The sequence below is a fragment of the Canis aureus genome, chromosome 38, assembly GCF_053574225.1.
Source record: "Canis aureus isolate CA01 chromosome 38, VMU_Caureus_v.1.0, whole genome shotgun sequence".
Classification (NCBI taxonomy): domain Eukaryota; kingdom Metazoa; phylum Chordata; class Mammalia; order Carnivora; family Canidae; genus Canis; species Canis aureus.
The window spans coordinates 9,125,061-9,151,971 of NC_135648.1; the positions used below are offsets into that span (position 1 = coordinate 9,125,061).

Consider the following 26,911-nt stretch of genomic DNA (forward strand, 5'->3'; position numbering starts at 1 on the left):
AAAAAAAAGGCACTAGTGACAGTTTCGCATAAAGCCACGCTGCTGCGGGGAGCGCAGGTGGAGGAGACGTCGTGGGCCTCCTGCCGCCGGCCCACGGACACCTGCGGGTGGAGGCTCGGCGGTCGCGGGCCTCCGCAATCCCGGGAGCACAAGAGCGACTGGAAAACCCGCGAAGCCAGAAGGAAAGTTTCAAAGTGGACACCCCTCTTCCCGCGAGATTAGGCGGCACGCGCCGCTGGAGAGTTCAGGGGAAAACGCGGAGACGCGGACCTTTCCGGCGGGCGGGAGTCTCCGGCGGCCGTGGGAGTAGCCGTTCTGCGCCTGCGCCCAATTTCCCGCATGCGCAGTAGCTGCGGTAGGTTTGTCCTCCATCCACCGCCGTGCGACCTGCAGCCGGGAAGGCGGCCAGGTGCTGGACACCGCGAGGACCTGTTGCCTCATAGCCTTCCGTTGTTAGCCTTCAGGTGTCTTTCGTCTAGCTTTGTTCCAGGCTTATCACTGTAAGTCTCTCCCCCGCGAGTCCGGCCAGGGGCCTTGGGCAGATCTGAATCGTTCATTGGTTCCCCTCAACTCCACCCCTTTGCACGGATACAAGATTGCAGGGATTTAAAAAAAGAATGAAAAGTTTGCATGAATCAGATTGCTCCTCCAGATGTTGCCATTTCGGACTTAGATTCTTGGGCGTCAGCAATTTAATTGTTCGTCGGTGCGTTTATTTTCGCGCTCCGGGGTCCTTTCGTGGCGATGGATCGTAGAATTAACAGGGGAAACCTGGATCCTGGGCTCCTTAGTGCACTCGGGTTTAGAGACCTCCTTACGCTGAAATTAAAATTTCGTTCAAAGAGCACACTTTCTTCCTACTGTCCGTCTTACGTGCTTGTAGGCTTGCTTGATGTATTCAGGTTTCCCCGAAAATCTAATTGGTAGCTCAAAAGATGTGTACGTTTTGCTTTTAGTTATCTTTGCAAAATCGTCCTGAGAGGTTTGAACCACTTTGCATCCTTCCGAACAGGTCAGGAGGATGCTCCCTCGCCGTCACGAGCTAGCCAACCCCGCGCATATTTATCTATGCCAGTCTTAGACACGAACAGTCATCTTTCACTGTTCTGATTTGCATTTCTTTCATAATGAAGTTAAGCATTTCGTGGAAACAAATGGCCTTTGTTTTTCTAGCAACAGCCTATTTGTATCCTTTGCTCATTTTTCTACTGGAGTATTTCGTTTTTAACATATTGATGTAAAAGCTCTTTCTTAAAGATTTTTATTTATTTGAGAGAGACAGAAAGCACCAGCAGGGCCGGGGGAGGGGGTTGGGGGGGGTGCAGAGGAAGAGGGAGAAGTAAGACTCCCGGCTGAGCAGGGAGCGGGATTCCAGACTGCATCCCAGTACCCTGAGATCCTGACTTGAGCCAGAGTCAGAAGCTTATGGGGCTGAGCCACCCAGGCTCCCCTAAAAGCCCTTTACGTAACCAAAATTAACTCAGATGTCTAGTATGTGATACAAATTATTTTTCATTTTGTCAATCTGCTTTCTTTGCAGTAGTTTGGTTACACTGTTATCTTAATTTTTATGCAAATTTGTGAATATATTCTTTATTTTTTTAAGATTTATTTATTTATTTATGAGAGACACAGAGAAAGGCAGAGACACAGGCAGAGGGAGAAGCAGGCTCCATTCAGGGAGCCTGCTTTGGGACTCAATCCCAGGACTCAGGGATCATGCCCTGAGCCAAAGGCAGACGTTCAACCACTGAGCCACCCAGGCATCCTGAATATATTCTTTAATATAGATTTTTAGTTCTTCTCATGCTTAAAAAAGTCCTTTACCAAATTTACAAAATATTTCATGCAGCTTTATTCTTATGCTTTCATTCTTTACTTCTAAAATCATGCATTGGGGATGCCTGGGTGGCTCAGCGGTTGAGCGTCTGCCTCTGACTCAGGTCTTGATCCCGCGGTCCTGGGATCAAGTCCCGCATCCGGCTCCCTGCATGGAGCCTGCTCCTCCCTCTGCCTATGTCTTTGCCTCTCTCTCTGTGTTTCTTATGAATAAATAAATGAAATCTTAAAAAAAAAAAGATAAAATCATGCATTGATCTGGAAAGTATATTGATACAAAGCATGCAAAAAGGATCCAACATTTTGTTAAAAAGATTAGCATTTGTTTCCACCATTTTTGCATGATTAACTTTCCCTTGTGATTTGAAATACCCCCTTTAGTGTGTCTGGATCTACTTCTGGAATTTAATTCTGCCCAGGACTAAACTGTTCAGTTACTATAGTTTTACATCATATTTTGGTAGCCAGTAAAGAGAAAATCTTGGTTCATTGTTCTTTTTTCAGAGTTTGCTCTGTTTTGCTCATATTTTTATTTTTCCACATGACCTTGAACCTTAGCATCACTTGATCAGGTTTCAAAAGATAGTCTTTGTATTCTGATTGAGAACTCATCATTCATTTTTAGATCCTAATCCTCAAGTGTTCCGCACCTTTATATTCAACTCAAGATTGATTTCCCAGGCTATCAAAGGAAGTGGATCACTTGATTCCTGCTTTAATCCTTCAGAATTAGCCCTATTGGCAACTCTAAGGGTTTTTTAAAGGATGGGATGTTAGGTTGATAGCCTTTAGTGGCATACAACTTTTTATCATACATACTTTTAGCCTGAATGTTATGGAAAAGAATCTGTACTTTGATTCAGGGTTGTGTTGGTTATCATACTACATATATACTCAAGGTCAAAATAGTGTTGCAGAAGCTATGGGAATTTTTTTGTCTTTAAAACTACCCTGATGTCTCTGCAGGATAGCCAGTAATGAGGACAATTATCTCAATAATGGTTAGCCAGTATGATTTAGTGCTTACCTTGTGCTAGGGACTGTTACAGGTGCTTTACCTGCTTTACTCATTTAATAATTACAACAACCCTATATTATAGATACTATTATTAACTCCATTTTGCAGATTGAGGCACAGAGAATTTATGTGGCTTTCCCAAGATCACACAGCTAAAATATGCCAGAGCCCGGATTTGAACACTGGCAGTTAACTCCAGTGCCTGAGCCTTTAGCTGCTTTACGCTGTTTTTGAGTGAGCTGTCAGAAAGATGTGTTCACAAAGGGTAGTGTTTTAGGACCCAGGAGGCATAAAGCTGGTAGGGAAGGAAGTACAGTATTTATAATCTGAACTGCCTAAGGAAGTTAGCAACTTGCAGGCAGCTTTTCCACAGCGGTGACAGTGGTGGCAGCAGTGGTACAGGTGCTCGGTGCTCAGTGCTTGGTCCTCGGGCTCCAATACTATCAACAGGTGATTCTCATTTGGGTTTTAGGAGGGGGCAAAATGAAAAAGGCTAACAGGAACCTCTTTTATAGCTAAGTTTTGATAATATAATCAGGCTCATTTTCTTTAATAAGGGCCAAAATTGTATCCATTTGTTTAAACAATATGTAAGAAAAATAGTAGACAAGGGGTAATAATATTTCATTACTAATTATATTTGGACTGAGGAAGTATTTCAGAGAAATTGGTAGGAATATTCTATTTGTCAACTAAAAGTGATCTGCAGGATCTCTTTAAAAATCACTGTTATGCTTTACATCAAACCTGTTACGTTCTTATGAAACTGGTGTTAGCTTTAATTGGCAGTTCATATAGTGGGCATTTTGTGAGGGATGTAGTAGATAAAGCCTAAGTTTTTATTTATAAGAAAATACTGTGGACGTGACAAACATAAAAGTGATTTAGTCATACATGAAGCCTGACAAGGCTAGAATGATTTCTTAACTGGCTTAAAGGTAAGTGATATCTTACCTAAGTGGAAAGTTATAGCACTACCGTGCAGTGAGGGAAAATGATCTACTTTTCACTAATGGGCTTTTATATAACATGGGCACTAAACGAGCAGACCAGCACATATTAAAATATCCTCAGTAAAGACATTTGGGTAGTACATGATTATTTGCCTGAAGACTACCTTTTCCAGTGTAGAATAAGTCAGATATGTAGCAGGTCATGCATGGGTAATAAGGAAGTAGAGATAAGGTCAACGAAGTGCTGGATTATTTCTCCTGTTTTCTATTTGTTCTGAATTAGTCATTTTCATAAGCAGTTTTTTTCACCTAGCATACCTATAAAATAAATCTAGCCTGATTATGTTGTAATAAGATAAGCAGAATTTAAATGCATTGGAATTCATTTTCTTTTCTTTTTTTTTAAAGATTTTATTTATTTATTCATGATAGTCACACAGAGAGAGAGAGAGGCAGAGACACAGGCAGAGGGAGAAGCAGGCTCCATGCAGGGAGCCTGACGTGGGATTCGATCCCGGGTCTCCAGGATCGCGCCCTGGGCCAAAGGCAGGCGCCAAACCGCTGCACCACCCAGGGATCCCTCATTTTATTTTCATCTTAACTCCAGACAGCTCCTGGTCACAGGATGGGATGCATTACCTTACGTCAGATTCAATTCTGTTCTCCTGAAGGGTTTCATACACTTCACTTGTTTATTGCCTCAATTAATGTTCCTAATTCCCGTGAATGGAATGAGGATGAGAGAAAAAAGACACAAAGAGCTTAAAAGGCACATCAAATCAAACACGCAGTCAGAAATTGGTGGTAGAAAAATGACTCTTGCTGAATTGAGGTTCATAATGTCCCTTGTGTTCTGTATTGTGTTCCTTTGTTGTATTGAAACAACGTTGACCCAATTCAGTTAGAGTGGTGAGAGTTTTTGTCATTGGTTGGTTCCCTGTGAGCACTCTGAGACAGAGATAAAGGCCAAGAGGTTTGCTAAGGAGTGTTCTTGGGGTCACTTGGGAAGTGTGGACAAAGTAGTGATGCCCTGGGGAGTAGAGAGTTGGGCCGTGATGCAGTCTCAGTGAAGGCCTCCCTCACTGCTGGGCATTCCAGAAGCTAGGATGACCCAGGAGAGTTGGGGTGGCAGTCCAGTTGGAGTGTGGAGTGACCTTTAAGTCCATCCCCTTTGTTAACTGGTATCAGGTGTAATGACTCTTCTTAGTAGATAAATTTCCAAAGAAAAGTGGCAGCTAAAGGCCATCTGTTGATGGTACTCTTAATAGCTGGGGGAATGCCCTTCAGCCCTGAAGGGAGTTTGAGTGGTACATCCTAGCCTGAAAACAGTAACTAAAAATGCAGGTTTTGAATTTGTATTTTCAAAGAGGAATATACTCTTTTTCCCGTATATTCCATTGGGCCAGGGGCTATTCCGACACTTACTGCTTTTCCAGGTGATTGGTCTTATTTTTTTTATTTTTTTTATTTTTTATTTTTTCAGGTGATTGGTCTTTAGCCCAGTTAGCTATGTTGCACGTTCTCTTTATTTGGCAACTGATGATGATGGTAGTAAATAGCCAGCATATTACATTTTATTTAGTCTCTAATGGAACATTCATTGGTTTTTAGACTCTAACTGTAATAATATGCAAGCCGTCCTCTTTTTCATTACTCTGTACCTACACCCATATGCCTTATGCTACTTGTACCTCTCTGGCTCTTAACCAGTTTTACTTTACAGAGTTTAGGTTACAATATTTTACTCCCAACCCACCAAAATATTAGCTTGCTTGTGGCAGATATTGGATCTTTTATTTTTAGCCCCTGACGCACTTTCCACGGCCTTTGCCTGTACATAGATACACCTCATACATAAAACTTTTTTACATGCTCATAGACTGAGGCCTGTTTTTCCCCCTGCTTCAAAATGCTTCATCTGCAGAGAGAAAGGATTGTATTGTATAGTATATACTATATACATATACTGTATATAGTATATACTATACATTGTATAGTAATACAATGTATTGAGAGAGCCAATGCTAAAATGGAGGTTTTTTCCAAGTCTCTTAGTAAATATTTAATAAAAAGGTCTACACAGTTAAATACTCAGTAACTATATGTTGAATTGAATTCAAGTGACTGAAACCAGGAGTTGGCCTTGAAAGTAACGCAACATTTCTCTTAATTTCTCCTTAGGCTTATCATGGCTTCCAGTCACACTGTGTTGATGCGGCTGGTTGCCTCAGCATATTCTATTGCTCAGAAGGCAGGAACCATAGTCAGACGTGTTATTGCTGAAGGAGATCTGGGTATCGTGCAGAAGGTACTGAAAGTCTCATCTCATTTCATACTGACTTTATTTTTGTCTTAGCTAAAGGATATAATCATCTGGCCACTTCAATGGTTGAAATAGTTAATGTCTCCCCTACAGAGATTGCAAGACCCTTAGTTCAAATAGTCTCTGTTTCTGCTTTGAAAATGACTCCAGGCTTCCTGCATCCAAAACTCTTATTTGTATGATTAAGCCTTCTGACTGCTGTCCAGCCCCAGAGCACCGTAACCAATTTCGTATACTAAAGTAATCTCTTACAAGACGTTCAGTGCTTAGCAAACTTGGCATGTTGGTAAAACCTGGCATATAAATTAGTATTCCTTATATTCAGAGCTTTAAATTTTTTCCTTCTTCGTGGAAAAGAAACACAGAACAAGGTGGTTTTATTTTCCCCCTAGTATGGTAATTAAAAACTTAGATAAATTTTTAAAAAGTAGGTAAATTATCATAAAGATAGTTTATGGTGATAGTTGATTCTTTTTGGTTGGTTTTGTTTTTTAGGTAAGCTCTACACCCAGCATGGAGCTTGAGCTCACAACCCTGAGATCAAGAGTTGCAGGTTCTACTGACTGAGCCAGCCAGTTGCCCCTAGTGATACTTGATTATTTTTTTTATTTGATTTATTTATTAGAGAGAGAGAGTGTGCACACAAGTGGGGGGAGGGCCGGAGGGAGAAGCTGACTCCTTGCTGAGCAGAAAGCCCCATGTGGGGCTCAGTCTTAGGACCCTGGAATCATGGCTCCAGCCAAAGGCAGACACTCAACTGACTGAGCCACCCAGGTGCCCTTTTATAGTTTGTTTGTTTATTTATTTATTTATTATTTTTTTGATAGTTGATTGTTAAAAGAAAATCCTACCATGCTTGTGTTCTAGTTTAAAATATAATTTCTTCTATAAGATTTGGTTATCATTTCACACTATAATTTTTAAATGTAAGTTTCCATAAATATATGGAAACTTTTTACTATAACTTTTAAAGGAGGTCATAGTGTAATTTTGACCAAGCGAGAAAATTATAGGATATGATTAACCATTAACATTAAAATGATTTATAGAAAGAATTATAGTTAAGTCACTCCTTTATGATAAGTCAGGCATAAGGCTGACTTATCAGAGGCTATTAGCAGAAAAAAAATGGCCAAAAATATGAGTAAAAAACAACTTAGTAATAAGTTCAGATGAGCCAATTATATGACATTCAATATAAGTGCTTTTAAAAATTAAGAATGGGGTGTCTGGGTGACTTGGTCAGTTAAATGTCCAACTCTTCATTTCAGCTCAGGTCATGATCTCACGGTTGTGAGATCTCGCCCTGCATTAGGCTCTGGGCTCTGTGCTGGGTGTGGAGTCGGCTTGGGATTCTCTTTCCCTCTGTCCCTCTCCCTCCCCATCTCCTCTGACTAGAAGAAAAATTAAGAATAAAAATGGAGGGTGGTGCCTCGCCGACTCAGTCAGAAGAGCACCCAACTCTTGATCTCAGGGTTGTGAGTTCAAGCATGATGTTGGGTATAGAGATTATTTAAATAAATAAAACTTAAAAAAAGAAAAAAAAGAATGAAAATCATAAGTTAAATAAATCTCATTTTTAATTTTGATAGACTATGGGCTTAATAGCCCATATATAGATGTAATATATAAGATATCTTGATTTCAGAAAAAAAATTTTCATGCTCCATTAACAAAAAAGATTTAAGTGATTGGTAAACATGGAGATGACATCTCCCATCCCCCATCTTGAACCACTGTTAGGTGTGTCCATAAGTGGGTGAACAATGTTACTCATACATTTCATTTTAATTCATGACTCACATCAATCTAGAAAAGATCATTGGTGACAGATCATAGGACTCTGCTTCTGACTCCTTCCTATTCTCTTTAACCATTAGCTTAAGTACAGTTTTAAAAATTCATTGAATGTGTCTTCTCAAAAGTGTCATAGAACAGGAGGATAAAAAAAAAAAAAAAAAAAAAGAACAGGAGGATATAGAGACATATTTACCAATATTATTAATAAAATTAACCTGGGAAGAGTAGTTAATATATTGGATCACAGAATAAGTATTGAAAAAGTTTCAAACACTGGGAAAAGAGGTCCAAATCTAACAGGATATTGTATCAAGAATAATTATAAGTTCCCAAAATATTCATGTTCAAGTAATAAGAAGTAAATATGATTTAGATTTGTTTAAGAAAGAGGTTTTGAGTTGACAACATACATGCTCAATGATAAACCAACAATGTAATCTAGTGACTTTCAAAAGGGTACTAATGTTACTCTCTTTTTTGTTAAGTTTTTTTTTCTATTATGAAAAACAGGAAATGGAGAAAAATAGCAAAAATAAACAAAAACTATCCATCATGCCACCACTGCCAATATCTTTGACCATTTCTTTTCAGAGTGTTTCCTTGGCATCACTTATTTTTTTTAATTTTTTTTTTGGCATCACTTATTTTTAAATTGATTTTATGCTGTGATTATATTAGGTACCACATTGCAGTCTATTGCTAAGGAGTAATGGAAAAACAGTAATAATTTCCCTGTCCTCCGTACTGGTAATAATTTCCCTGTCCTTTGCACTGGTAATGATCTCCCTGTCCTCTGAACTGGTCAGGGACTTCCAGGTAATAGGTGATAAAGATAATAATTGGCCTTTCCTCTGTACTGGTCAGGCATTTTAGTACTTTATATCCATTTATTGAGGCAGCAGAATTAAAAGAGGCAGAGCAGAATTAAATTTGTCACACAAAGTATTTCAGAATGATGAGATCTGGCACTATGTCAGTAGAAAAATCAGGGAATATTATCCTGGACAAGAAAAGAATTGGAGTAGCTTTCCTCATATACTTAATGGTTGTCCATGTGTCTTCTTTACTTTATAGAGAGTAGTCTCTAGACTTGATTGATCTATGTCATCTGCAAATTTAACAGTTCTTTTAAGAAGTTTCAACAGATATTTCTAGAGTACCTATGGTGTACCAGACACAGTTCTTTAGGAAGTAAAACAAAGATCTCTGTCTTTGTGGCCGTCCATTCCAGCAGACTCGTTCTTTGCATTAAGGTAACCGGCAGACTTCAGCGTGGCATAAAAGTCTTTGATTTTCTTAATCATTCCTTGTTTCACTAAAAAGTATTATAAAACTTTTACTATTTAAAATAATACAATCTATAATTCTACCTAACAAGGCATATATAAATTGCAACATGTCATAATTCTGTGAAAACAGACTAACAGAGAGGTTGTGGCTGTCAATTGCAAGATTTTGCATTGTCTTTCACTAGAATAACTGTCTGACATAGTGATTGAGAATTCTGGGGGTAAGCTATGTATATCAGATGTTATTGCTGTTCATTTTCACATTTTTTTATATTTTAGAAATAGGAATTCTTTCTATCATCCAGAGGACCTCTTGAATTATTAAGAAAGTAGATGCGTAGTAGATTAGCAGATTAGTGAGTAAAAGTTATAGAAGGATCCATATTGGGGATACCTTTCAAACAGCTAAAGATAGTTTTCAGCTTTGACTGCCTTGAAAAGTTATGAATTTCCTATCTCTTCATCTTTTGAAGCAAAAGATTGACCTAGAGATCTTATGAAGGGGATTTCTCAATAAGTTTAGACTATAATAGTCTAAAAGCTCCTTTCCAAACTTTAACCACTTAAAAATCCCTTGAGAAAATCCGAACCAGGAAACTAGTTGACCCTTTGGTGTCAAGTTCCATGAACCTAAAAACAGACAGTGCAATTTAAATGACATAAACACTCATGCATTAGGAATCGGAGAACAACTTATTTCGTGTTAGTTCTGCTAAAATATTCATTCTTTGTTGCAGACCTGTGCAACAGACCTGCAGACCAAAGCCGACCGATTGGCACAAATGAGCATATGCTCTTCACTGGCACGGAAATTCCCCAAACTAACAATTATAGGGGAAGAGGTAAGACTTGCCAGGAATACAGTGTTTTTTTAATGACTGTTTACCGTGTGGATTTATAATTGCTACTTTAATGATATATATACCAATGTTACTACTTCCAGCGTTCTATCTGGTGTTGTAACACCAAAATACTCATCCTGTTCCTTGGACTTGAAGGAAATGTCTGATTTTAAATTTTTTTTTGATTATAAAATATTTTAATCCATTTCTAGGCTGATGTCTCAATTCTTGACTATAGAAGATATGGTTCCTGTTGTAATATTCAGCATGCAAACTATAAGATGGGCAGAGTTCTAGAACTTTGGAATAAAATGGATTTTGTGGTTTCTGGTGTTTTGTTTTTGTTAGAGTCATTTGCATGCTTATCTAAAACTATAACATGGTTAAAGTGAAGGAATTAATATCTCATGTAATTGAGAGAGAAGTATCTGATGTCAGAGCCATTTATTTAAGTGTTTGTAATACTTAGATTTTTTTTTTAAACTGTGCAAGATAATAAAGGTGGGATTTTTTTTGTAGTCAACCTTGATGAGCCATATATGGTCATTTTTACAATTTTATTCTGTTTGCTTTATTTTTTGACTCATGAAAGCCCTAGCCATAACTGGGAAACAAGAAGGCCTAGTGAATGATGATGCTGCATTTCTCCTGTTACTAAGACAAAGAAACGGTGCTCTGTGAATACCAAACAGCTTCAGTAACCACCAATGTTATCTGTTTTAGGATCTGCCTTTTGAAGAAGTGGATCAGGAGCTCATCGAAGATGGTCAGTGGGAGGAGATACTGCAGCAGCCATGCCCATCCCAGTACAGTGCTATTAAAGAAGAAGACGTATGATCCATATGATTACTTCATTCTTTGTTAACCTTCCTGTTTTTTGCTCTAGGAAATAAAACTTGCCTGTAATGTTGAAAAGCTGGTAGAGATAGAGGGCAACCAGGAATATTGAAATCTTTCATGGCTGGCACAGAAGTGTCAGGCAACCATATGGAATGTGTGACCTGTTAATTTAGGGTTCGGTTTCTCATCCCGTCAGTTTCTTCTCTGCTCTAAAAATACTTATAGGGAGAACATCTAATTTGTTAGTAGATTTGGTAGTAAAGCATTTCATTGGTAATTGGGGCTGGAAGGAGATGAAACAGGTCATTCTGTATTATATGTTTGGAAGGCCATAAAACTTACCTTACTTTTAAAGCTGCTTAAGTTAAATCTGTGGCTTCAGATAACTATCATAAATCTTTAGTTGTTGGATTTTGATTTATTTAACATGCATTTATCAAATACCTTCTGTGAGTAAGGCACTTTGCTCTGTGGTAGGGAGGATACAAGGAAAATGAGACATGGTATCTTCCATAAGAAGTATGTCTCATTCACAGATTCACATTAAGCATCGTAATTCTGGTGGGTAATGCATCTCCTGAATCATGTTGAAGTCCTAAGAAGAAGGGATTTCTTTTTTAGTCTACTGTCAGTTTATAAATCATTTGTTTTTCTTTGCTGTGTATAAATGGTGTCCTTTAGTTAAAGTGTCATTCCTTTTTTTTTTAATCAGAATTTATATGTCAAAGTGAGTAGCAGCTGCATATTGTTTAAAACATTTTTGGTGCCACTTTAAAGTTTTCTCTGCACCACCAGAGACCACCTAGATCTCAGTGTGTTCATAGCATTGCATTTATTGTTCAGGTGACAGTAAATTTACCAGTTAAGCATTTCATATTTAAAATTCTTAAATTAGACTTTTCTCTAGTTTAAATGGACTTTTTCCATGATCACAAAACAATAAGGTTTTTCAGTCACAAAACTGATGACATTAGCTTAAGCAACTCATAACATAACTTTAAAAATGAAAAAAAGGTATTTTTAATCTACTTACTCCTATTTTTAAAATAGTATATGCTTAATTTGGATATTTCCTCTTTTTTAGCTTGTGGTCTGGGTTGATCCTCTGGATGGTACCAAGGAATATACTGAAGGTCAGTATCTCTTTGGTGTTTGTTTTCAATGGCAATAGGTCTAGTATATGATATTTAGTTGGAAACACTTAATATTTCATCTGCTGCATAACAACCCAGTATCATATTTTATGTTTATGCCCTAAAGCTGTACTTGTACTCATCCTCGCTGTTATTGTGTATCAGTGATTGTCATGACAGAGAGAGAAAATTCATTCTTTTTAAATCCCACCCTCCGACCCTCTACCAGTGCCACAATTCTAATGTCCCCCAGGTAAGAATAACTAACATGAAGCTGGGGTTAACAGAGGGACTACTGAACCCACAGCCCTGTTGGGGCAGAAAACAAGGAAAGGCCAAGCTGTTCTCTGCCACCACCGCCCTCCCCTCGCCTGTGAGCTGCTTTCTCACTCATAGCTTCACCTTTAAAGATGAGTTTGGGAACACAGTACAGTATTTCTCCTTTCTGAAATTGTCTAAGATGAGAAAAATTAGAAAACAGTAAATTAAAAAAAAAAAAATTGGCAGCATTAAAGTAAAAAGACCAGGCTCAGAGCCAGAGTTTTAGGTTTTAGGAGCAGAGTCTATATAAGCTTAGAGTTTTATTTTTGAAACAGAGATCTACACACAGGTTTTCTTATATCGGTTCTCACCTTCATGACTTAAATAAAAAAATTTCTCATAGTCATTATAAAAAACTTTCTCTGTTCTTGGGTAAGGCATATTTATAATGAGTCAGTCATACAGTATGTATGCACGTGTATGGATGTGTGTGCAGTAAAACATCGCTATAATCCATTGAGAAATAGGGAAGCTCTAACCAGCTTAGTAGATATAAGAGCAACCAGGTAGCTTGTTGAGATCTGGAACCCCACCTCCAGAGATTTTGATTCACTGGCTCTGGGAAGGACCCTGAGAATCCGTATTAAAACTTATGCCATTTGAGGGGTGCCTAGCTGGCTCAGTCGGTAGAGCACGTGGCTCTTGAACTCAAGGTTGTGAGTTTGAGCCCCATGTTGGGCATGAGGCCTACTTTTAAAAATAAATTAAGCCAGTTAATTCTTTAAAAAAAAAAAAAAAAAAAGATTATTCATGAGAGACACAGAGACAGAAGCAGAGACATAGGCAGAGAGGCAGGCTCCCCAGAGGGAGCCTGATGTAGGACTTGATCCCAACACTCCAGGATCACGCCCTGAGCCAAAGGCAGACACTCAACCACTGAGTTATCCAGGTACCCCTGGGCCAGGTAATTCTGATGCCACTTGATAATCTGCAGACTCCACTTGGAGAAACTTTACCTTAGAGACTTGAAATGCAGAGCTAGACAGTGATCCTGGAGTAGAGTGATCCAGCGATCTCATCCTGGTGGGAGTGCCATGGATGGTGGCAGAGGGGCACAGGAATCTAGCGGTAAAGGCTGCGGAGTTATGGCTGCATTATTCCAGTGGCTTACAAACTGTACTAATGAGACCATGTCTATCGATTCAGTTAAGTGGCTATACATCCTATTTCTGTCTCAGGCCAGCTGTCTCTTGTAATTTGTGCATTTTGCGAGCAGTAGGATTGATCGTAGATGAATCATTACAGATTTCTTACCTTTATTCCAAAAATAACTTAGAGCCATTAATGTTCTGATGGTGAGTCATGATATGAGAAAGTTATATAATTGATGTTCTTGATATTCATTTCTTCTTCACAGGTCTTCTTGACAATGTGACAGTTCTTATTGGAATTGCTTATGAGGGAAAAGCCATAGCAGGAGTTATTAACCAGCCATATTACAACTACCAGGTATTACTATAGACAATACAAAAATATTTTATTAGATAAATAATTATAGTTATATGGTTTCCTTATGTGATCTAATCCAGTGGTTTCTAGCTTCCTTGCCTGTACAGTTTTTGGGGAGGTCTACAAAAACAGCTTTCCAGATCCTCCCCCAGACCTGTTGAATCAGAACCTCTTGGGGCATTGATACCAGGAATATAAACGTACTTGTGTGTACCCAGATAAACTGTGTAATTTACGTAGATTTTTTTTTTTTTTTAACATATGCCTCCTGATTCAAATGCAAAAGTTTGGGAATTATTGACATGGTTCTTGATTAGTTTGGTCATTGAGACACCTGATTTTCAGGTGGTTCTTGAAGCATGTTGAAGAAATGAACCATTTCAGCCAAGGAAAGATGCTAGCCATGTTGTTTTCCAGGTAATAATACATAGCACCTAAATTGCAGTTAGCATTGTTAACAGAACTAGATATGCTCTTGCACTCATTTCTCTTATTTTGTCTCTCTGATCTGCTTTGACTTTCTATTATACTCTAAAGAAACTGTCTTCCTAAAAAAAAAAAAAAAAGAAAAAAGAAACTTCTTTCCTTAGAAGCAAGAGACAGCTGTCATTCCAAAGCAGAACTGTACCATAGAAATCACCTTAAGTGTTAAAGGAAATCATCGCAGTAAGATATTTGAGGTATTTAGATTAGTGTGACCTTGATAGGACTTTGGAGAATCAAAGTAACCAGAGTGGGGACTATTACTTCTGAATCTCTACTCTAATCCGAGTTAAGAGCAGGAGGATTAACCTCTGCTCCTAAGATCAACTTGTTTTTTCATGTGCATGATTATAACTTTTTATTTATGATCATGTGCTTAAGATTATTTAGCAAAAATAGTACATTACTGGGAAAGTCGCCCATACTGAGTTGCTTAAGTGTTTGTTAATTTTTTTTACTGGGATTTTAATGTTCATGCAGCATTATATGCAGACACAACTTTGCGGTTTTTATGTAAACTTTTAAGTAAGTTAATACCATTACTTAAAAGAGGGGCATTTAGTTCATAGATAATGTTGCAATGCATGGCACTTTTCACCAGAAGATGATCACAGTGCTTAGGGGTTATTAATACTTTCCATCACTTCTTCCTGAGATTAGAACAATTGTATTCGTTTTCCACAGAACAATGAAAAGCAGAAGTTAAGGGAACACAGGAATGAAGCCAAGGTGAGAAACATAGTTAGGGTTCTGTCCCCACTAGGAGGTAGAAAAGAGGCAGGTGACTTGTGCCAGTTCACTTCCTTCCCTTCTGCTTCTCCCACTGCTGCCTCACCCTTCACCACAGTTCCTCTGCACTCTCTATCTCCTCCTTCACTCTTGCTTATTATGCCTTGAGATTTGTTGCAACAAGTGGAAAAGTGGCTCAGCTTTTTTGATGGTGTTCAAGGCTGGATGTTCAATTTTAAATAGTCATCCGTATAATAATAATAATAGCTAAAATTTGTCTAGAGCTTACTGTGTGCTGCCAGGCTCAAGGGATTCACATGCATTATCTCATTTAATACACACCACAGTCCTTTGAGGAAGCCTTAATGCCTGATTGATTGATTCCCTGTTTTAAAGAAGAGGAAACTAAAAAAAAAAAATAAAAATAAAAAAAAAATAAAAAAAAAAAAAAAAAAAAAAAAAAAAAAAAAAATAAAGAAGAGGAAACTGAGGCAAGTAACTTCCCCAGACCACCTGGTTTGTCATTGACACATCTGGAGATTGAAACCCAGGTCCAGGGTCACTTGGGTGGCTCAGTGGGTTAAGTCTTGACTCTTGATTTCAGTTCAGGTCATGATCTTGGGGTTGTGAGATTGAACTCCAAGTTGGGATCTGCCCTCTGCGTGGAGCCTGCTTGGGATGCTCCCTTTGCCTTTCCCTGTGCCCCTCCTCTGCACTTGTTCTCTCTTGGTCTTTCTAAATAAATGAATAAATAAAATCTTTAAAAAAAAAAAAAAAAAAGAAAGAAAGAAAGAAAGAAACCCAGGTCCAGACTCTTAGTCATTACTCTAAAGTGCTTCCTTGAGCCAGATAAGAGTTCAAACTTTAGTATTCTAACAGGTACTGGAGCTGGTAGGCACTTAAAGAAAAACAGCATGGCTTAGTCCAAAGAAACCTAATCTGTCTTTATGTCAGAGTTTCTTAACCATTATAAATCATAATTAACCATTATGAAGTAAGATGACACAGCCTTTATTATCTCCCAGAACGTTGGTGTGGTGCTTTGAATGAGAGAGACAGATCTGGAGCACAGAGGAGGGCTGGCTGGCTACCTTGTGGGGTTGCACTTACCTCACTGTGGTGCTGATTCCTTTGTCACACATCCTCTTTGCCTACATATTCACTTATGGAGGGAATAGGACATTTTTGGAACCAGAATACCCATGTCCACTCTTTAGGATGCTTTCCTTTCTTTTTCAGAATAACTGGAGAGCTGCATTAATAAACTAGTTTCCTTGAAAGCATGAAATTTGTCTCAGCAATCAAGCTAAAGCCCAGTGGGCACCAGAGCCCATCTGGACTTTTCAGGTTCTAAGACTCTCCTATATTACAGACTTGAGAGTGAACACGGGAAGCACACGAACATATGTTGAGCACCCAGTGTTGTACTTTGGTTCCTTTGTTGCCCTATTTGTGGGGCAGACAGCCTTCAGCCAGCAGCCTCTTCAAGGATTGCCACCTGTAACGAGCCTCGTGGCCCCATGATGTGCCCTTTCTTGAGGCAGTCCATTTCTAGTGACTGATTACTATATAAGTGCCTGGTACTTCCTTCCAATTTTTATAATCCTGAAGGGCCATTCTAGTTTCAGAGCTCCCTGTAGGGCCAGCCGAGACTGTTGCTGGGTCTGCATCACAGCTCTGTGTCTCCCTCTGTCCACTCATGCTGCCTCCTTCCCTTCCATGGGGGTTAATCTCAAGGATGGCCCATAATAAACACCCTACTTGTCTCAGAGTCTGCTTCCCAGGGAATGCTACCTACAACGTAAGCATATTTCACTGTAACAGTAGCCAGAGTACCACTAGTGGGCAAATAAGATGATGTGTCTGAAAGCATTTTAACAAGGAAAATGAGGCAGTATAGTTTAGTGATGAAGAATACTGCCTATTAGCCTGAATTTGGTTATGATCTTCCTGGAGTCCTTGGTCAGGTTACTTAATGATTCCAAATCTCATTTTTTTCATCTGGAAAACAAGGATGATTATACTTGCTTCAACAAGGAATTGTTTGGGGATTAAATGAGATAATACATGTAAGGCATTTAGTACAGTGCCTGGTACTTGCGTAGTATTCGGTAAAATATATGTCTGTATGTCTACAATATAGGTTTACTGTATTAACAAGATGGTGTTACAATGACTCTGTGTTAATCATTTTATGCATCAGTTTTACTTTCCATGAAATCCAGGTCATGTTTTTCCGTATGAAGTGTGTAGTTGTAACGGTATGTTTGAAAATTCTTTGACCTCTGCAGAGGAAAATACAGATGCTAAGATTGCATTGTCATTGCCGTTATTTTACCACCACAATTGTCAATAAAATCTTTAACTTTGGCCCCATCTTCCATGGCTACTCTTCAGTACCAGCCTATTCAGTTGCCCTGTCTCCATAGCAGCAGAATACATTATTGCCATTACGTATTCCCATAGTAACAAGATCCTGGCTGTTCCTTGGATAATGAAAAGTGGTAATCAATATATGGTGTTTCATTTCCTGGGGACTTCAGGTCCTCTTGCAAACAGCTATATTCAAATACAATAATAAGATCACTGGCTGATTCAGAGAGAGACGGGAATCACTGTATGATGTTTCCTTTCCTGAGGACTAAGGAATGACCATAAGTTCCCCTCAGTAGCTCTCAAACCTCACTTGTTACCCAAACAGCAAGAGAATAATCAGTTGGTTATCTCAGGAAAATTTCATTGTGGATAATATTGTTCTTGTTTATTACATTATTATTTTTTTAAATCATGATGCTAATTCAAATCAGTATTCTATGTATGGCTGACATTTTTCTCCAGATGATTACAAGATTTGCTGTTGTTTCACTCATTTATATAGGCAGGACCAGATGCTGTGTTGGGGAGGACAATCTGGGGAGTTTTAGGTTTGGGTGCCTTTGGATTTCAGCTGAAAGAGGTGCCTGCTGGGAAACACATCATCACAACGACCCGGTCCCATAATAGCAAGTTGGTGACTGACTGTGTCACTGCCATGAACCCTGATGATGTACTGCGAGTGGGAGGAGCAGGAAATAAGGTATGAAAATGTCTGCCCTTCCGCTGGAATGCAATTAAATCATGGAAAGAAATCTTGAGCTTTTGAAAAATGTGAAATAAGAGCTGGGAAAAGGAATTAGAAGTTGTAATTGACCATTGAAAGCACATTTCAGCAACAACATTTGAGTTTTTAAAAAAATACGATGGTTCAAGTCTTTTTATCTAAGAGTTCAGTGCTAACAGAAGCCATTAGGATAGAATCCTATGCCTCTTGGCAGCCTTTGTTTTCTCGAGGACCCACTGGGGTTACTTCCTACACCTTTCTTCTGGGGACCCTAAGGATAGGCCTGCCTGCCCCTTCCTAGATACTTTCCCCATTCTTTCACCAAGCCTTCCATCCTCCTGAGAGAATTGTGAAATCGAATCTGTATCCCTAGCCCCAATCTCTTCTCATCTGATTGCTCCCTGGATATCATCATGATGACATACTTCAGATATCTCAAATTCAACAGACCCAATTGTATCTCTTCCTTTTTCTTCCTGCCCTCATGTGCATTCCTCCTATTTCCTGTCTGCTTAATGGCACCACTATTTTCCTAATTGCTCCAGCTGAACACCTGAAAGTCATTCTAGACTCCTCCCATCCTATCTCTGTATCTTCTTAATTCCTCCTGAATATCTCCTCTTGTCCATCTCAGCTGCCCCCATCCTAGTTGCACCCATCATCATCCCCCAGACTTTCCAGTAGCTTCCACATGGTCTGTGTGTTCAGTCCCAGTCTCACAATACCACAGAACAGTTTAAAATGCAAAACTTACTGGATGTCACTCCCTTGCCCAAAATCCTTGGATTACTCCCTGCACAACAATTTAAGATCCAAGCCTGTGAGAATGGAATGTAAATTCCTCTATATTTTTTGGCCCTTGAACACACCCAGCCTTATCTCGTGACATCCCCCAACTCAGATACTCATGATACTGGACTGGCTATAGTTCCCAACGCATGTGCATCTCACACTTGTATGCCTGGCATGGGGAGGGCAAATAGTAAATGCTTACTGAACTGAGTGGGATTCATTTTTCTTCACCTACCCTTTGGAAGCAATAATCAACTATTTTTAGATTTTCCAAAGGGATTTACTTTTAAGAGGATGAAAATGGGAGGTTAAAAATAGCAGTACTTTGGGGGGGGAATCTAAAACATTTCAAAGTAAAAATGTATTCTTGGTCATCACTAATTCTAAGTAGTGACAGGTGTGATTTCTCTTTGCCCTTAATTTTATAGCTACAAAAATCCCATTCTGTCTTTTTTTCCCAAGGGGCACCATTCTCCTTAGGAACAAAGGCCCCATCCTCCACATCCTCCACCCTTTCTTCTATAAAAAGACTTTATTGAACAGTTAATAACTTTTTTTTATATCAAGGACTCTTTAAGAGTCTAATGAAGGCTACAGCCCTTCTTCCCTCAAGAAAATATACCTGAAATAGTTCTTGGCACATAATAAGACTCAACACGTATTTGTTAGGTGAAGGAAAAACCTTTTACATAAAAGTCTACAGCAAGGTTTAATGATGGTGTCTTGAATAATACTAAGAAGGGCAATTTGTTACATTGTGTTTAGTGAGATTTTCTTCCTTCTTTCAGTCTGGTCTCTTCATCAGAATATTTGATGTCTGAATTTTATAGTACTGATTATTTTACAGTATAATCAAAAAAATAAGTAACTAATGAAAGCCTGATAGCAGATTACTCTTTTAGAGTCATACAGTTTCTATTAGTGACCTCAGTTTTGCTTGAGTTATTAAGATGACAATTTAAGAATTCATATTTTGGTAGTAGAACACCAATACCTAGGATTCCAGAGACTACAGAAACCACTTGTTAGCCTAGTCAGCATTGTGTATCTGTTGGGACTTACTGTAGTTGATAAATTAATTTACTACTTGATGTTCCTCTGTCCTTTATGTAATAATGATCACTTGTCTACAAGATTAAAAATCTTAAATTTTTCTATAATATACAGTATATTGCTTTTACAATAAGAAAAAAGCCAACATAATAAAAAGAAAACTATCTAAGTAGGACTATGAAGACTGTTCCAGTATCCTCCTTGTAGCTTATTTAGCCACCTTTTCCCCCTTCGGGTCACTATATTATTCTATATCCTATAGTACTCTGTATGTTTCTCTGTACTACTCATGTTCTTTAAATTGGCTGAAAGCTTTAACCTGAGTCTGACAGAGGAATTGATGAACTATACTGGAAAGAAATAAGCAATTTCTCTTATCCTTCAATCACTTCATGATCTAGGGATAATTATTACCTCTAACCCTACAGATTATTCAGCTGATTGAAGGCAAAGCCTCTGCCTATGTATTTGCAAGTCCTGGATGTAAGAAATGGGATACTTGTGCTCCAGAAGTTATTTTACATGCTGTGGGAGGTCAGTCCTTTTATTTTGGGGAATTAAAGTCTTTATAGTTTTTATATTATGCTAAGACAAATTATTTCAGTATATTACTTTAGACTGAGGATATAAAAGCTCGAATAAATCCTAGAGATTAGTCAAATCCGACCCTGCATTTCAGAAGTGAGAAAGTAAATTTTTTAGCAAATTAATTTTTCTTTAGTTATTATTTGCCTTTTGGACTTTAATTTGCATACAGTTGATTTAATTAAACCCTGGATTTGTGGCTTTAATGCTTCTAGGGTTTCTTTTTTTTTTTTTTTTTTCCTTTGGAAAGTATAATGTTCATCATCGTCTTTACCTCACTTAGTTTCATGTAAGCCAATATTGGTAAATATTGCAATCCTAGTGCTTAAGAACATGGAGTTAGATTTTTTTTTAGAATCTGAAAATATATTATAAATATATGCATACTAAGATGATTTTTCAGTTTATATTAGACATCAGTTTACTTTTAGTCTTAAACAAAACACTTGATTTTTATTCTATCCTTTCTCCTAATATATTATTCATATTATCCCACCAGCATATTATATGACAAGGGAGTTTTTTTTTTTTAAGATTTATTTATTTATTCATGAAAGACATAGAGAGAGAAAGGCAGAGACGTAAGCAGAGGGAGAAGCAGGCTCCAGGCAGTGAGCCTGATGCAGGACCCGATCCTGAGACCACGGATCACGCCCTGAGCCAGGGGCAGGTGCTCAACTGCTGAGCCACCCAGGCATCCCATGACAAGGGAGTTAAATTTATCACAATCCCATCTCATTAGGATGCTAAATGAAACTAATGTAACACAATTATATTTGATGAACATACTTCACTTAAACTCTTATTAAATAAAGTGTTAATATTCAGTGGTAGAATGAAGAAAACCCTTTTGAAAATGGGAATAGTAGTGATGGAGCAGAACCAACAGGAAAAGTAATCACCTCAGGAAAAGAGAAATTAATTGATACCAAGAAATATGAATTAAAAATGCTAAATGAAATTAATCAGGGGGAAAAATATTTTTTAATCAAAATTGTTCTATAGTTTTAAATTCAAGTGAATTAAGCTTAACCTTTATAGTCACTCATTATTTTTCCTATCTTATCCAGAATTAATTGATATTATTACATAGGGAAGTAAGAGGCACTTAAAAATAACTAGGAACATAATGATCTGGCCAGCTGCTAATGTTGTATTGATGTTTCTTCTGTAGGCAAGTTAACTGATATCCATGGAAATGCCCTTCAGTACAACAAGGAGGTGAAGCACATGAACTCTGCAGGCGTCCTGGCCACGCTGCGCAACTACGACTACTATGCAAGCCGAGTTCCAGAATCTGTTAAAAATGCACTCGTTCCTTAAAGGAAAACCTCATGTACTTAGCTAGGAGAAGAACTTGATTCTCAGAGTAATATACCTTAAAACTAATTGAGTGGAATTAGAGTTCCACTTTTACCTTATTCATTGTTGATTGGTGATTTATGTTTAGTTACTTTGGAGTAGGGAGAGAAATGAAAGAATTTCTTGATTAATTAATCACCCAGACCAATTGTGAGATCGGAAGGATTCATAAAGTAAGCATTTTACAGTTCTTTTCCTCCTTGTATTTGGAGGAATGAAAGGAGGGTTTCCTTTCAGCGCACCAATCTCGTCGGTTTTTTAAACAACATTCCTGTTATTGTGAACAAGATTCCTTTAGGGCACAGAATCACAAATGGTTACCTGAATCTCATTCTTGTTTTTCACAGTAGTATTAAGTTTTCCTTACTCCAATTATGAATATACTGAAATGTCATGTATGTTGATGAAACAGATTTATGGGAAAAGCTTCTTTGTAATAAATTATTTAATTCTAGCTCTTTATGTTCTTTTCCATCTTTTAAAATTTTTAAGTAGTATTTGAAAATGACATTTTGTCTACCGTGGGCATTACTTTATTCTTGTTGCGTCGGTGCAATACCTTACTGTGGCAAGTTAGGTACTTACCTTGGTTCTTTCCAAGGGGAGATTATAACATAAGCTATCAAAATTATTCTGACATTCTGTGCAGGTTTTTTCTTTTTTTTAGGTCTCTCTCTCTCTCTCTCTCTTTTTTTAGGTCTCTTTCCAGGGCTTTTAAATAAATTTCTCTGTTACTGGACTGGGCAAGTAGTTTAAATTAATGGTTCTCAAACCCAACTACATACCAGAATCACCCAGGAGGCTTTTCAGAGGTATAGAGTCATACGCTCCATTGCAGCAATTATGATTTTGTGTGCATATATATATATATAGTTTTTTTTTTTAAGTTTTATTTATTCATGAGAGACACAGAGCAAGGGAGAGACGCAGGCAGAGGGAGAAGCAGGCTCCATGCCGAGAGCCCAACGTGGGACTCGACCCTGGGCTGCCCAATGATTCTGTATATTTTAAGAAGGCTACTCTAGGGATTTTGATAATCATTAAAGTTTAGATAATATCTTCAGAACATCCATAACCTAGCCTGAAGAGGTCTTTGTGGCTTTGATACCTTTGACAATCCCAGTCTCTTGCAACTCTCTTCTCAGGGATTTTCTTCTTCCCTCTTCTAGCTGTTCGTACTTGGTCTCCTTTCTTAGTTTCATTTTGTCTTCCTTCCCTTAAATGCCAAGATTCTGCTCTAGGTTCTCTCTACTTTTTTAGTAGATGATCTAATCTACACATATGGCTTCATTTGGGCTGTTTGCCCCTATTTCCAAAATCTTTATCTAGTTTAGAATTCTCAGGGGCACCTGGCTGGCTCATTCAGTAAAGTGTGTGACTCTTCATCTTGGAGTTTTGAGTTCAAGCCCCACCTTGGGTGTACAGCTTACTTTAAACAAAACAAGACAAAACAAAACACTTCTCAAATTCTAGATTGTCATGCCCAAGAGCTTGCTTTGATGTTGGGTATCTGTGAGTTGTTATGGCTCCAAAGCTCTTCATTCTTTCCCATCCCTCCTTAAATTATTTTACAAATCCTCAAGGTGATTCTAATAACTGGCCAAATTTGGAAATCACTTCCTAAATCCATTTACTTCTCTCTAAGAACAGAGTTCTCTATCTATAAGGAGGAGACTAAATCTAATTTTAAAATACCCAAGTGCAATGTGAGAATAACTTTGAAGGCATTTTCTATAGGCTATTTAAAAATGAGTTACCCAAGAGACATATTTGGAAGTCTTCATTCTCTCTTCATTCACGTTGCCTGTACATTAATTTACACCCTCATACCTCTTTATTTTTTTCCATAGATCACTGTGATACCTTCCTGACTAGTCTGCCTTCTTGCACTGTAACTCCTCTCCACTCCACTTATCATATCCTCCAGGGTGATTTTTCACAAAATTGAATCTAGTGGTGCCATTCTTTTACTTAAAATATTTCAGGGCTTCCTATTGCTTTCAGGATAAAATAACAAGTTTCTTGTCATAGCATGTTTACCTCAATGTCATGGCTTCTTCCTTCCCCAGCATCACCTCATCTCTAACTTATATCCAGCTAGCCATATTCAACTATTTAAAGTTCCCCCCAAATACCATGCTTTCTCTCACCTTGGCTTCCATTCATTCATTCAACAAGTAATGTTTTGATCATGTGCTATGATCATTATGTTAGTCATTGTTCTAGGTACTAAACATTAAACAGTGGACGTAACACTGACGTAAGTGTTCTGTTGAGCTCATATTCTTGCAAAGCAAATCAGAAAATGAACAATTAAATGAAATTATTTAAATTGTGGTAAATGCTGCAGAGGAAATCAATTAGGAAGATTAACTAGAAAGCAACGAGGGTAGGAATGGGGGGCTGGAGGAGGATCTCCTTTACATAAAGCAAATATTTTCTCTGGCAGGTGATGTCTGTACTGAAAACTGGATGAGAAGACATCACTCATGTCAAGAGCTGGGATTTCTAGTAAGAATGTCTCTGAGAAGAGAAAGGAAAAAAAAACAAAACAAAACAAAAAAAAAAACAGGAAGGGAGCCAGAATAGATTGAAATAAAGTGAACAAGGAGAGAGGAATGTTTATAAGATGAAGTTGGGAAGGCAGGAGCCAGGTCATGTACAGCCTTACAGATTTTTTTGTTTAATTGTAAGGATTTAGGGGAAATAAAAATGACTATTAAAAGGTAAAGGGGTTGGGGATCCCTGGGTGGCTCAGTGGTTTGGCTCCTGCCTTCAGCTCAGGGCGTGATCCTGGAGTCTCAGGATTGAGTCCCACATCGGACTCCCTGTGTGGAGCCTGCTTCTCCCTCTGCCTGTGTCTCTGCCTCTCTCTCACTCTCTGTGTCTCTCATGAATAGATAAAATCTTAAAAAAAAAAAAAAAAGGTACAGGCTTTTCGTTTTTTTTTTTTTTTTTTGAATGATGGTTCAAAATTGTGTTAACGATTGGACAACTTTGAATACACTAAAAACCATTGAATTGCACACTTTAAGTTGGCAAGTTGTATGGTATTTGAATACATTTTAATGAAACTGTTAGAAAAAAATTAAATAGCACCATGTGGCTAGTTCCCATCTTATTATATATAGCACAGCTCCATATCCTCTTCCTGGTTTATCACAACAATTTCTTTTTTTTTTTTTTAGGATTTATTTATTTGAGAGAGAGAGAGAGTGCGCAAGCATACAAAGGGAGAGGGAGGAGGAGATTTCCCATTGAGCAGAGAGCCCGATGTGGGACTAGATCCCAGGACCCTGGGATCATGACCTGAGCTAAAGGCAGATGCTTAACTGACTGAGCCACCCAGGTGCTCCTTCCTAACAATTTCACCAACCACTCTACTCCAGCAAGGCATTTCAACTAAGCCTCAGAATTGTAATATGCACTTGCTAAGGGATATTTTCATCTAGATATTTTACAGGCATCTCAAAAAGTCAGTCTGGGGCCAGATACTTTGCCAAACCTGTTTTCCTTTCTGTCTTCTCTTCATAGAAGATGACATAACCATCTACCCAGTCATTCACCCTGAAGTCTGGCAATAAACCAAGACACACCTGCTTCCCTCCCACCATTCCTTTCCCCAGCACCTCATCAGTCAGCATCGGGGATACCTCTTAAACATGTTGGAACTTGCCCCCTCTTGTCAATCCTGATTTTCACTGCCTTACTTTAGTTCTTCATCTTTCATCTTCTCTCCTACAGACTGTCGTAATCACATCTTAGCTGGGTCTCTCTGCCACCATTTCTGCACATCCCAATCCACCTGTCACACTGTTGTTGAAGCAGTCCTTGTAAAATGCAGTCCTAATCTTATCTCTCAGTGTACTTAAAATTCTTCACTGACTTCCTATCACAGGATAAAATCTAGCTCTTCAGAACTGTCTATAATTGAGTGTCTGCCTACGTTCCAGCCTTGTAATTTCTCGCTGCAAAATATTTTATGTTTTGGCAGTAACAAATTGGCCAGTTTTCTAAATACACACAGCTTCATGACTCCAGGCTTTAGCTCATGTTCTTCATTTGACCTCTTTTTTCCATCCTCTAGACCTCCCATCTCTTAGTGGAAGCTTTCCTTTACTCTTCTCTCCTCCCTCCCCAACTCACTATGGATAATTATTTTCCATCCTCTGAGCTACCTTTGTATTTTATGCAAACTTTCATTTATTCATTTGTTGATTTTTTCATTTGCTGTGCAGAAACTTATTTCGATGTAGTCCCAATAGTTTACTTTTGCTTTTATTTCCCTTGCCTCGGGAGACATACTTAGAAAAATATTGCTGTGGCTGATGTCAGAGAAATTATTGCCTGTGTTAGCTTTTAGGATTTTTATTGTTTCAGGTCTTACGTTTAGGCATAATACACTTTGAGGATTTTTTTAAAGATTTTATTTATCCATGAGAGACACACAGAGAGAGGCAGACACACAGGCAGAGGGAGAAGCAGGCTTCCTGCAGGGAGTCCAATGTAGGACTCGATCCCAGGACTCCAGGATCACACCCTGGGCTGAAGGCAGGCGCTAAACTGCTGAGCCACCCAGGCGTCCCTTGAGTTTATTTTTGTATATGGTATGAGAAAGTGGTCCAATTTCATTCTTTTACATGTAGCTGTCCAATTTTCCCAACACCAGTTATTGAAAAGACTTGTATATTCTCGTGTATATAAGAATTGTATATTCTTGCCTTCTTTCTCATAGATCAATTGACCTTATAAGTATGGGTTTATTTCTGGGCTATCTTGGAATTATTTACAATCTGAATATGAATCAACAGTTTAACGTGACTGTAAAGAGTTAATGTGGTATAACTTAAATAGCGATGTAATGGGCAAAATAAACAGACAGTGCTTCTCCCTGCACCCTGCCCTGATCACGCCACACTCAGAACATATTGTTCAGTTCTGAGGATCACATTTTAAAAGGCACATTGAGTAACTGGAGCATGTTTGGAAGAAGGCAGCTG

At 38.3% G+C, this 26,911-nt stretch overlaps 1 protein-coding gene across 4 annotated transcripts; it reads left to right on the forward strand.

Moving 5' to 3' along the window:
* The first annotated feature begins 329 nt into the window (after positions 1-329).
* BPNT1 (3'(2'), 5'-bisphosphate nucleotidase 1) lies at positions 330-22,365 on the forward strand. Of its 4 annotated transcripts, none has more exons than XM_077887186.1 (10): positions 332-500; positions 5,992-6,118; positions 9,960-10,064; positions 10,788-10,895; positions 11,989-12,037; positions 13,716-13,807; positions 14,975-15,019; positions 17,898-18,095; positions 20,393-20,498; positions 21,724-22,365. In XM_077887186.1, exons 1-10 carry the CDS (start codon positions 340-342, stop codon positions 21,870-21,872), a joined length of 1,140 nt encoding a protein of 379 aa, XP_077743312.1. In that variant the 5' UTR covers positions 332-339; the 3' UTR covers positions 21,873-22,365. The 4 variants fall into 4 exon arrangements, with proteins under 4 accessions (XP_077743316.1, XP_077743312.1, XP_077743313.1 ...); XM_077887188.1 differs by lacking the exon at positions 332-500 and adding an exon at positions 3,180-3,307; XM_077887190.1 differs by lacking the exon at positions 20,393-20,498 and having other exon boundaries at positions 330-500; positions 21,724-21,866.
* Positions 22,366-26,911: the final 4,546 nt, after the last annotated feature.

Coding starts and splice junctions, on each gene's coding strand:
- BPNT1 (XM_077887186.1), top strand. CDS start 340: ATGCGCAGTAGCTGCGGTAGGTTTGTCCTCCATCCACCGCCGTGCGAC. Junction 501..5,991: donor TTTGTTCCAGGCTTATCACT/GTAAGTCTCTCC, acceptor ATTTCTCCTTAG/GCTTATCATGGCTTCCAGTC. Junction 20,499..21,723: donor TATTTTACATGCTGTGGGAG/GTCAGTCCTTTT, acceptor TTTCTTCTGTAG/GCAAGTTAACTGATATCCAT.